Source organism: Pelophylax lessonae, assembly GCF_965119305.1.
Source record: "Pelophylax lessonae genome assembly, chromosome: 1".
NCBI lineage: Eukaryota > Metazoa > Chordata > Amphibia > Anura > Ranidae > Pelophylax > Pelophylax lessonae.
In genome coordinates, this window is record NC_138768.1 from 615,386,523 (window position 1) to 615,398,825 (window position 12,303).

Genomic DNA, 12,303 nt, shown 5'->3' on the forward strand with positions numbered 1-12,303 from the left:
AAATTATTTGGAACTTAGATGAGTGGAGATATCGCCAACTTAAACAGTTTGTGGCATCTCTATCCCACCCAATTAGAGATAGAAACGAGTTTAACCCATACGAACAAATATGCACATCCGAAAAGAATAAGAATAACATCTCAAATATTTATAAAATACTTAATGAGGGTAAGCAGTTAGCCCATCCAACGGTGGAGAAATGGGAGAACGAACTGGGCGCTCGAAGAGAGGGAGTCCAGTGGGACAAATGCGTAAGGTTGGTTCATAATTCCGCGATAGATATCAGTACTGCGGAAATGAACTATAAATTGATCTCAAGGTGGTATAAAACCCCAGACGAAGTGGGGAGATACCATTCGGAGACTTCAAGATTCTGTTGGAGAGGATGTAAGGTATTGGGTACTATGACACACTTATGGTGGAAATGTCCAAAAATGAATAAATATTGGAAGGAGGTATTGCTATCAATTAAAAGATTTACTAACATAAAGGTTAAAGAAGATCCATGGACATGTCTCTTTCATGGGACGTCAATGTCGATTAAACAATATAAAAAAACCTTAATCCCCCACTTGCTAAATTCAGCAAAAAGTTTAATTCCATTAAACTGGAAGAAAATAGAAGCTCCGTCATATAAAGACTGGGTGGTGTGGGTGGAGAAAACAAGAAAATTAGAATTACTAAGGCCCTGGGGAGAACAAGAACAAGAGTATGAAAGTAGAGTAGAGATTTGGGAAGTATGGCAAGAATATAAAAAGGAAATTTAAGGGTTCATCTAATGTTTTTTCGGAAAGAGGAGGGAGGGGGGTGGGTTTTAGGGGAGGGATAATCAAGGTTGTTGTATGTTTTATGCACATAGCTATGTCCCTGTATGCTGAAAATTTTCAATAAAAAAAAAAATTAAAAAAAATAAATAAATAAATAAAACAAACATGGTATACTTACCTGCTCCGTATAATGGTTTTGCACAGAGTGGCCCGGTCCTCCTCTTCTCGGGTCTCCCGCTGGCGCTCTGGGCCCCTCCCCTTTGCCAATTGCCCTCAAAGCAAGCCGCTTGCTGTGGGGGCCTTCATGTATGCTCACACCCCAGCTGGATCTCTGCGTCCATAAGGCTGGCCAATACATGTTCAATTTTCTTGTACATTTTCCTGTTAGATTTACCTAAAACCATATAATATGAGGTCAAAACTTAACAACACTATCAATCGTATCCGATTAGGCAGGCCTTTGTATTACATAAAACAACAATATCTCTCCTGCGCTCAAGTGGTATGCGGGAAGGTGAATCTTCTAGGCAGTTTTATGACACAAAAGAAGTGGTCTTGCTGCCCCCCTCAGGACCAAGGGTATCCAAAAGGCACTACAAGAAAACAACAAGAGAAGAGAGTGGCGATTTTGGCTCTGAGGAAGAGGGTCCTCTCTCGAAACGCGTAAGCCACATCAGGTTTTGAGGACGCCATCACGCTATCCAGCAGTAGAGAAGTGTCCTGGAAGCGAGCGGTGCCCATTTCCTATATGCTTGTTCATATGCTACGTTTGTGAGTATATTGTACGCTACCCTTCTTTGATTTTAATAAACTTTAAGTGGTAATGCACAAGGTCGGTGCGCCCTTCTCTTGTTGTTTTCTTTGTATTACATAGTTGGTGGTAAATCTAAAGAAAATTGTAAGAAAATTGTATAATGTATGGCCAGCCTAAGACACAGAGAGCGTGGTTCAGCCCCGCCTCACTGGCTGTGATTGACAGGAGTGGCAGCCAATGGCTCCCGCATGTCAGCCAATCTGGAGGGAGAGACCCGGGAGAGCCTCAGGTCTTGTGCAATTTGCTGGATTGAGATAGGGCTTAGGTAAGTATTAGGGCTGCACAGAATGCATTAAGGTAAAAAACCTTGCGCATTTAGAACCACTTTAAGGAGATAACTTTCATCTTTCACTTTCCAGCCTACAGAACACAAAGCAATAGCCGCAGACAGGAAGTGCCCTCACTATTGGGCTATTCTCCCCTGGGCGGTCCTATCCCTCTTGTACAGGTGAGCTGCCCTCACTATTGGGCTATTCTCCCCTGGGCGGTCCTATTCCTCTTGTACAGGTGAGCTGCACTCACTTCTGGGCTATCCTCCCCTGGGCGGTCCTATCCCTCTTGTACAGGTGAGCTGCCCTCACTATTGGGCTATCCTCCCCTGGGCGGTCCTATCCCTCTTGTACAGGTGAGCTGCCCTCACTATTGGGCTATCCTCCCCTGGGCGGTCCTATTCCTCTTGTACAGGTGAGCTGCACTCACTTCTGGGCTATCCTCCCCTGGGCGGTCCTATCCCTCTTGTACAAATGAGCTGCCCTCACTTCTGGGCTATTCTCCCCTGGGCGGTCCTATCCCTCTTGTACAGGTGAGCTGCCCTCACTTCTGGGCTATTCTCCTATGGGCGGTCCTATCCCTCTTGTACAGGTGAGCTGCCCTCACTTCTGGGTTATTCTCCCCTGGGCAGCTTATCCCTCTGGTACAGGTGAGCTGCCCTCACTTCTGGGCTATCCTCCCCTGGGCGGTCCTATTCCTCTTGTACAGGTGAGCTGCACTCACTTCTGGGCTATCCTCCCCTGGGCGGTCCTATCCCTCTTGTACAAATGAGCTGCCCTCACTTCTGGGCTATTCTCCCCTGGGCGGTCCTATCCCTCTTGTACAGGTGAGCTGCCCTCACTTCTGGGCTATTCTCCTATGGGCGGTCCTATCCCTCTTGTACAGGTGAGCTGCCCTCACTTCTGGGTTATTCTCCCCTGGGCAGCTTATCCCTCTGGTACAGGTGAGCTGCCCTCACTTCTGGGCTATTCTCCCCTGGGCGGTCCTATCCCTCTTGTACAGGTGAGCTGCCCTCACTTCTGGGCTATTCTCCCCTGGGCGGTCCTATCCCTCTTGTACAGGTGAGCTGCCCTCACTTCTGGGCTATTCTCCCCTGGGCGGTCCTATCCCTCTTGTACAGGTGAGCTGCCCTCACTTCTGGGCTATTCTCCCCTGGGCGGTCCTATCCCTCTTGTACAGGTGAGCTGCCCTCACTTCTGGGCTATTCTCCCCTGGGCGGTCCTATCCCTCTTGTACAGGTGAGCTGCCCTCACTTCTGGGCTATTCTCCCCTGGGCGGTCCTATCCCTCTTGTACAGGTGAGCTGCCCTCACTTCTGGGCTATTCTCCCCTGGGCGGTCCTATCCCTCTTCTACAGGTGAGCTGCCCTCACTTCTGGGCTGTTCTCCCCTGGGCGGTCCTATCCCTCTTCTACAGGTGAGCTGCCCTCACTTCTGGGCTGTTCTCCCCTGGGCGGTCCTATCCCTCTTCTACAGGTGAGCTGCCCTCACTTCTGGGCTGTTCTCCCCTGGGCGGTCCTATCCCTCTTCTACAGGTGAGCTGCCCTCACTTCTGGGCTGTTCTCCCCTGGGCGGTCCTATCCCCCCCTGGGCGGTCCTATCCCTCTTGTACAGGTGAGCTGCCCTCACTTCTGGGCTATTCTCTTATGGGCGGTCCTATCCCTCTTGTACAGGTGAGCTGCCCTCACTTCTGGGCGTGTCTTCCCCCTCTGCAGCTCAGTCAATCCTTTACAGTAGGTAGGCGGGTGCCCTCATCCCTGGGCATTTACTCCACTTTTCCTTCAGTTCTGGGCGTGTCCTCCCCTCGGGTTGCCCTATAGCTGCTCTACAGGAGTCATAGGCGTGTTCTTTCTTCAGTTCTAGGCGTGTCCTCCTATCAGGCTGTCCTATCGCTCCTCTACAGGAGCCTTAACCGTGTTCTACCTTCAGTTCTGGGGGTGTTCTCCCGTCAGGCTGCCCTATAGCTGCTCTACAGGAGTCATAGGCGTGTTCTTCCTTCAGTTCTGGGCGTGTTCTCTCGTCAGGCTGCCCTATCGCTGCTCTACAGGAGTCTTAGGCGTGTTCTTCCTTCAGTTCTGGGCGTGTTCTCCCGTCAGGCTGCCCTATCGCAGCTCTACAGGAGTCTTAGGCGTGTTCTTCCTTCAGTTCTGGGCGTGTCTTTCCTTCAGGCTGCCCTATCGCTCATCTGCAGGAGTCTTAGGCGTGTTCTTTTTTTCAGTTCTGGGCGTGTCCGTCTTATCACTTGTGTACTTTACGGCGCCTTGTCATTCTTACACAAGTGAGCAGCCCCCACTTCTGGGCGTGTCTTCCCTCAGGTAGCCCAATCACTCCTATACAGTAAGCGAGTGCCCTCAATTATTGGGCGTGACCTCCTCTCGGGCCGCCCTATTACCTGTGTACAGGAGAGGGGTGAGCGCCCACAGGCGGGTGTCACGTAATGATGATGTCATCCTTGGCAGGGCACTCAGGGATCGCTTGGACTGTGTTGTCATGCCCGCAAGCCGTAGCGGAGAGCCCAGCCGGCTGTAAGGATGAGAAGAGGTGTTGGCCTGTGTATGGAAGGGAGCTCGGTCTAGCAGAACGGACAGGCAGGTGTAGGAGTGTTGCTCATATGCTTTGTGGCCGGAGTGTTCTCTGGTGAGCAGACAGCCGCCCGGTGTACAGACTTTCAGGATGATCCGGATCCTGCTGCTCGTCCTGCTCTGCTCCAGCTCTTTAGGCTCCAGCCAGCAGCAGCAGCCGGAGACCCCGGACTGGAGGATGACCCTGAAGAGGATCCGGAATGGAGTCCATAAGATTGACATGTACCTGAACGCAGCCCTGGACCTGCTGGGGGGCGAGGACGGACTGTGCCGCTTTAAATGCAGAGATGGTAATGACAGCTGGATAGTGCAAGTCACCAATCAGCTCCTTCCTTCCTATATGGAAGCTTTGTTGAGAGTGACAATAGAACAGGGACTGCTCAATTCACACTGAGACACTCAAACTATGGCCCTCCAGCTGTTGTGGAACTACACATCCCATGAGGCATTGTAAAACTCTGACATTCGCAGACATGACTAGGCATGATGGGAATTGTAGTTCCTGAACAGCTGGAGGGCCGTAGTTTGAAGACCCCTATTCTCTTCACAGATTGTCAGCAACATGACAGATCTTCACTTTAGGGCCTCATGCACACTGGATGTTTTTACAGGCTGCTGTTTTTGGCGTCAGACTTTTTTTCTGCCGCCAGTAAACTCCCCAGCATGTTATCCTATGTATCCATGCACACATAGGCTGTTATCAGCAGTTTTTGGCACGGGCGTTTTCTGGCTGGAAAAAAACCCCGGAACTAGTGGGTTTTGAGAGGAGTTTTCAGCTGTAAAGACACTTGCATGGTCCATCGGCGGACTCCGTGCTGCTCAGCGGGGATCGATCACCGCTGAGCAGGCGGATGACAGCTCCATCTCCACTCTGTGTGCCTGCTGTTCTCTATGGGGGAATCGGATGAGAACGGACCGCCTGTCCGTTCTCATCCGATCCCATCTGATGTCCTGGACGGATGGAAAATAGGGGTTCCATCTGTCTGGATTTCAAAGACAGGAACAGAATCAGATAGCAGCGGGTGTCAGCGGACATGTCTCCACTGACATCCGCTGCCTCATAGTAATGCATGGAGGATCCGATCAGATCTGCCTAAAAAACTGACAGTTGGATCAGATCGGATCGTTCGTGTGAAAGGGGCCAAACTCTGGTAAAAGCAGAAATAACGCAAAAAAAAAAAAAAAAAATGCAGCTATTCTGCATTTATCAATGAGCCATAAGCTTTTATCAGAGTATAGCTTTGCAAAAAAAAAAAAAAGCTTAAATACTCACTCTACAGCTAATGCTACTGGCTTTTTTTATAACACGTAGTGTGCATGAGGCCTAAGGCTGGGTTCGCACTATTGCAATGTCAGAAATCGCATCTGATTCGCACCGTATTGCTGTGCAGATCACATATGATGTCTGTGCAATGTGTATTCAGCCATACAAACTGCGTGCAGAGTATATGGGAAAGATATATCAATGTAAACTCTCCGCAACACAGCGCTTGCTAAAAAGGCTCTGAATTACCCAAGTGCAACTAACTCCCTCCACATGGGGACTTAAATATAAATAACAAACAATAAAATAGTAAAGTGCAGTGCTGTAAGCATAAATAGACCCTTAATGTCGGGATTAAGTGTTGGTTCACACTAGGGCGACACGACTTCGGGCGAGTTATGCCACTTCGGCGTGGGTTGCAACGACTTCACATAATGGAAGTCAATGCAAGTTGCTCCGATGTCGCCCCAAAGTAGTGCAGGAACCTTTTTCTAAGTCGGAGCGACTTGAGTCGCTCCTATTAGAACGGTTCCAATTGCACAGCACGGTCCACTACTTGTCAAGTGACCAAGTCGCCTGACAAGACGGGACAGTGTGAACCGGCACTAAGAAATTCAAAAAAGGCTTGACAAATACCTCTAAATTAGGGTGCAATTACTACAATATAAATAGGTTTAAAAAATACACCACACACACCCCACACACACACGCTATTCAAGCAACTTATAATGCCACTGAAGGCCTTGAACTACATTGCAGTGAGGAAAAATTCAAAATACTTAAACACCTGTCAATTAAAGTGCAAATGCTACAGTATAGGTGGATACAAGAATTTATACATGTGATATTCAAGAAACTTAAAACTCCACTGGAGGGCTTGAACTACAGTGCATTATACAAAAAAAGCCATACAAATTGATGGGTAGATCTAACAGTCAATCAATCTGTGAATGAACAAGAAAGTGTCCAGATCCAAATGTGTATATGTAGCAGGATAGGAGGAGTAGTGTTATTCCCAGAGGGAGTGATGAACACTGTGTCCTACAAAGGATGGAAACCAGGGGATATGAGAAAACTCACCAGACGGTGTGGATCCTCTCTTGCCTTATGACAAAAGGATCACAAAGGCTCAGGTTGTCTCAGTGACCAAATTGCGGTATGCACCTGGGTAAGTCCTGCCTCTTGTGCTCCAGACAGGACAATAGGTTTTTAGCTATAGATGTGAAAGGAAAATAGTCCACATAGTGAATTCTGTAAAGGAAGCTCTTTATTATAAAAAATGACTTGGTACAAAAAAACTTTGATGCAGACAAAAAAAAAGTATATATCCTAAACAAAAAAAAAAAAAAAACATTGGCACCAGGTTGGAGAGCAAAAACGAACCCGCAGACTGTGGTAAAACAGTGTCCTGGGGGACATAGGCAGAGGAACACCGTGCGAGCAACCAGCGTGCGCTCCACCTGCTACATCCGCCTCACAACCACATGACCAACCTGTGGTCCAAAATGATGCGTTTCATCACAGGGTGTGATGTCTTCATTCCATTCTCGGAAGATGTCACACCCTTTGACGAAACGCATCATTTTGGAACGCAGAGAAACACCGGGTGAGCAAACAGCATGCGTTCCACCTGCTACTTCCACATCATGACCAATGTGCGTTCCAAAATGACGCGTTTCGTCACATGCTGTGACGTCTTCAGAGAAAAGAATGAAGACGTCACACCCTGTAATGAAATGCGTCATTTTGGAACGCACGTTGGTCACGTAGGTCGTGAGGCGGAAGTAGCAAGTGGAACGCATGCTCGTTGCTCATGCGGTGTTCCTCTGTCTATGTCCCCCAGGACACTGAATTACCACAGTCTTTGGGTCTGTTTTTGCTCTCCGACCTGGTGCCAAGGTTTATTTTTGTTTAGGATATATACATTTTTTATTGTCTGCATCTGTATCCAAGTTTTTTGTACAAAGTCATTTTTTTTTATAATAAAGAGCTACCTTTACAGAATTCACTGTGTGGACCCCGTTTTCCTCTTACATCTATATCTAAAAACCTATCGGCCTGTTTGGAGGAGGAGAGTGAGGATGTACCCTGGTGCATACCGCAATTTGGTCACAGAGACTGTCTGAGCCTTTGTGATCCTTTTGCCATAAGGCAAAAGAGGATCCACACCATCGTGTGAGTTTTCTCAAATCCCCTGAGCACTCGTGGTGGCCCTGGTTTCCATCCTTTGTAGGACACAGTGTTCATCACTCCCTCTGGGAATAACACTACTCCTCCTATCCTGCTGCATATACACATTTGGATCTGGACACTTTCTTTCCGTTCATTCACGGATTTATTGACTGTTAGATCTACCCATTAATTTGTATGGCTTTTTTGTATAGTGCACTGTAGTTCAAGCCCTCCAGTGGTGTTTTAAGTTGCTTGAATATCACGTGTGTGTGTGTGTGTATATATATATATATATATATATATATATATATATATATATATATATATATATATATATATATATATATATATATATATATATATATATATATATATATATATATATATATATATATATATATATATATATATTTCTCGTATCCACCTATACTGTAGCATTTGCACTTTAATTTAGAGGTGTTTGTTAACTCTTTTTGAATTTTTCCTCTCTTCATTGTAGTTCAAGGCCTTCAGTGGCATTATAAGTTGCTTGAATAGCATGTGTGTGTGTGTGTGTGTGTGTGTGTATATTTATATATTTTTAAATCTATTTATATTGTAGCCATTGCACCTTAATTTAGAGGTGTTTGCCAAACTTTTTTTGAATTTCTTCTTCCTGATATTAAGGACCTATTTATGTTTACAACACTGCACTTTAATATTCATTTGATTGTTATTTATATTTAAGTCCCCATGTGGATGGAGTTACTTGCACTTGGGTAATTCAGAGCACCTACTAATTTAGCAAGCGCTGTGTTGCGGGAGAGTTTAGATTGATATATTTTTCCCATTTGGCTTTAGCAGGTCGGGCCACAGCTGCCTTCAAACAATTATTATTAAGTTAATCACATTTAAATTCACAATTATACACTTGTTTTAATTTCACTTAATCACTGGGGCCGCCATTTACAGCACAGGGCTCTGAAGGAATGGCACGAGTGGCCATTCCTTCACAGCGCTTTCGCCAGTGATGTCACTGGCTGCATGCAAAATCAGTATCTCCTAAATATGGTGCATGTTTAGGAGATATTAACAGTACCTATAGGTACGAGTTACAGAGGAAGCTTTACTTCCTCTTTTTAAGGTTAGATTAGGGGTTAATATTTTATTCGTCTTTTTTTTTTTTTTTTTCTTCATTGGTGTTAGGGTGTTACTACTTCTAAATGAATAAATGTAAAATACACAAAAATAATTAGAAATGAATAATATAAAATAATAAATAAATTACCCTTAACCCTTCATAAACACACTAACACAAAATAAATATTATTATTATTAATACATCTTTATTATTTTTTTCGTTTGTTTTTTTTATTAATAATAATAATAATAATGTATTTTAAATTTGTTAAGGTTAATTATATTTTCTTATTACAAATACATTTCTTTTATTTTTGATGATTTTTAGCTATTTTTGTAATTTTAATTTTACATTTTGTTAATTTTTTTTCCCATTTAAGCAGAAAAACACGTAAATTGAGCATTTCTATTCATTTCTATGGGATTAAAATGCACCAAAAATGCCCAAATCTGCCTAATTTGAGCTACAAAAAAAGCTCCGGAACTTTTTTAAGCTTTTATGACCTTGGAGTGGAGCATTTGAGCTTCAAGCTACAAAACGCTGAGGTGTGAATGGGGCCTAAATGCACCGGGGGGCTGATCAGATCCGCCTATCAGTTTTTAAGGCGGGTGGTCTATTCACCTCTATGGACAGGCGGGTCAGAAAACGGAAGGGGGTCCATCTTCTTCCGTCTAGGTAGATTGGAGGATAGTTGGGTATATAGGGATGGCAGATTTCATTTACACACGGCCCATCGAGCAGAGTGGGCTCCGTCTGTGTCCACTTTGCAAACATTGAGCAAAACACGGGCTTAGGTGCCATTGTTTTCAATGGCACCTAAAATGCGATGCCGTTTTGGTGCAATTGTCGTAACAAATTACAACGCCCTAAGCTTGTTGCCCAAAAGAAGCTCCTGTTCCTTTTTGGTGATAAGCTTCACGTGATGCGATTTTTGACCGATAGCGTGGCAAAACGGCACCGCTGTTTAGGTGCCATTAAAAATAATGGCTCCTGAATCCATGTTTTGCGATTGTAATACGTTGTAAAATTGTTAGCAGAATTGCGAATCTGCAGTGTTCCTAAAATTCCCAGGTGTGAACAGGCCTCATATGTTCATGGCTGGTGTGTTTTAAAGGGTAACTCTACTTTCATGGGGAAAAAAAAAGCAAATAAAAAAAAAAAAAAAAATATATATATATATATATATATATATATAACCTATCCAATAGCAACACAAGTCATATTGTAATTGAATGTTGTTTTTAAAAATTACCTTTCTTTTCAATCTGCAGCTTTGTAATTTTCTGTAAAATTCAATGCAATATGGCTACCTGGAGTTGTTCTGTACACAGAATTTATACTGACCACACCCCAGAAACATCATTTCCTGCTTGTGTGATTGGCTCACCAATTTTCCCAGACGTTTGCCTAAGATACAAGTCAGATTTCTGGCATCCCCTGGAACAGAAAATGTCATTTTTAGTGAGATACTCCCAATAGGAACACGTCTAAAGGGATGCAGACCTAACAGATTTCCTTATTAGAGCCCTGCAGGTGCAGCAGCTGACTGATAATTATGAAACCACTCCTATACAGTTTCACTTACCACATGGACACAGACAAACACACAATGATTTCCGTCGTAAAACAAAAGGTAGGAATCTGCAACAAAGTTTGTTTAAGTGAATGTAAAAGCAGAAGGTTCTTTACCCTAATGCATTCAATCCATTAAGGTTTAAAACCTTCAGTGTGCAGTTTCCCCCACCCAATACTTACCTAAGCCCGATCCAGCAATGTGCAAGAGACCTGGGGTTCTCCCTATAGCCATTGACCTCTGCTGCTGTCAATCACGGCCAACAGGGGGTCGGGCTGCACCACGCTCTGTGTCTTTTGGACACAGAGAGCTGGTGTTCCGTGACAATTACCTACCCGTGAGAAAAACCTACCCTCGTCACTTCCGGTACTCGGCACTGTATGTAATGCAGCGGGTACATTAAAACAGCTGTGTTGAAATACGAGTGATCTCCGCTCCTGTCCCGGTCACTTCCCTGCTCTCGGATAGTAAATATAAAAGCGGCGGCGGCTGTATGAAAACATACATCACGGAGCCGAAAGCCGCTTTTATATTTACTTGCCGAGAGCAGGGAAGTGACCGGGACAGGAGCGGAGATCACTCGTATTTCAGCACAGTTGTTTTATGTAAGCGCCGCGTCGGTAGGTTTTTTTCACGGTACACCGTGATCGTTTCATACTAGTGCGCATGCGCACTAGTATGCTCCTCTGTTCTTCCATTAGGTATCCGTGGCTCTGAGCATGCGCACTGCTGCGCTGCTCAGCTGTTTCTGGCCGGAAGTGACGAGGGTAGGTAATTCTCACGGAACACCGGCTCAGGAGGGAGCACGCAAGCATACCCCTACAGCAAGCGGCCTGCTATGAGGGCACTGGAAAGGAAGAGGGCTGGGAGGGAACCCAAAAAGAAGATCGGCGCTGCTCAGTGCAAAACCACTGATCAGGGCAGGTAAGTATGACATTTATTTTTTCTTTTAATAAATTTTCCTTTACAATTATTTTAAAGTGATATTCCCCCCCCCCCCCCCTTTCCAAAAATTAAAGTCAGCAGCTGCACATACTGTAGCTGCTGACTTTTAATATTAGGACACCTGTCTTGGAGTCCAGCGATGTAGGCACCGCAGCCAATTTTTCCATCGGCTGTCGGATGCTGCCGCCGCCATTACTGGTAAGGGAACCTGGCAGTGAAGTCTTGCGGCTTCATGGCCGGGTGCCTTACTGCGCATGCGCAAAGCGCGCTCACTCTCTTACTGGTCTAGAAGCAGAGGAAGGAGGAGGGAGGCCGAACTTCTGACGTACCTGGTGAGGTCCGACGGAAAGGGGGACAGGTATACCTGTCAAAAACTGGTACCTGCTCCCTCCTCCCGAAAGGTGCCAAATGTTGCACCGGAGAGGGGGAAGGAGACAGATAAGTGGAACTCTGCTTTAAAATCCTTGTAATGTACATCACTCAGAGGGAAATGGTGTGTTTTTTTTTTTTTTTTTTCTCAACAAAAGTGGAGTTACTCTTTAATGCAATTGAATGGGTTTGTTCTAGATCTTCTTAAAGCGGAGTTCCACCCTGGATTTTTTTTTTTTTTTTTAATACCCCCGGGACAGTCAGGGCTAGTGCATTCCACAATGGCTAGCCTCTGATCTGTCCCGGGTTGCACTTACCTGTTAGGACAAATACTTACCTTGCAAACGTCTTGTCCAGCGCTGCCATCTCAGATGTGGGCAGCTTGAAGCCAGCGCGTCCTCTTCGGCGTCTTCTTCCGCCTTCTTTGGT

General features: G+C 45.4%; 1 protein-coding gene across 1 annotated transcript in view; it reads left to right on the top strand.

Moving 5' to 3' along the window:
* Positions 1–4,461: 4,461 nt before the first annotated feature.
* The window catches only part of PLA2G12A (phospholipase A2 group XIIA), a 71,174-nt gene continuing 63,332 nt past the window's right edge, over positions 4,462–12,303 (top strand). Inside the window, exon 1 of the mRNA XM_082243357.1 lies at positions 4,462–4,721. Within this exon, the coding sequence (XP_082099483.1) occupies positions 4,523–4,721 (199 nt within the window). The 5' untranslated portion in view covers positions 4,462–4,522. The remainder of the gene's footprint in view (positions 4,722–12,303) is intronic.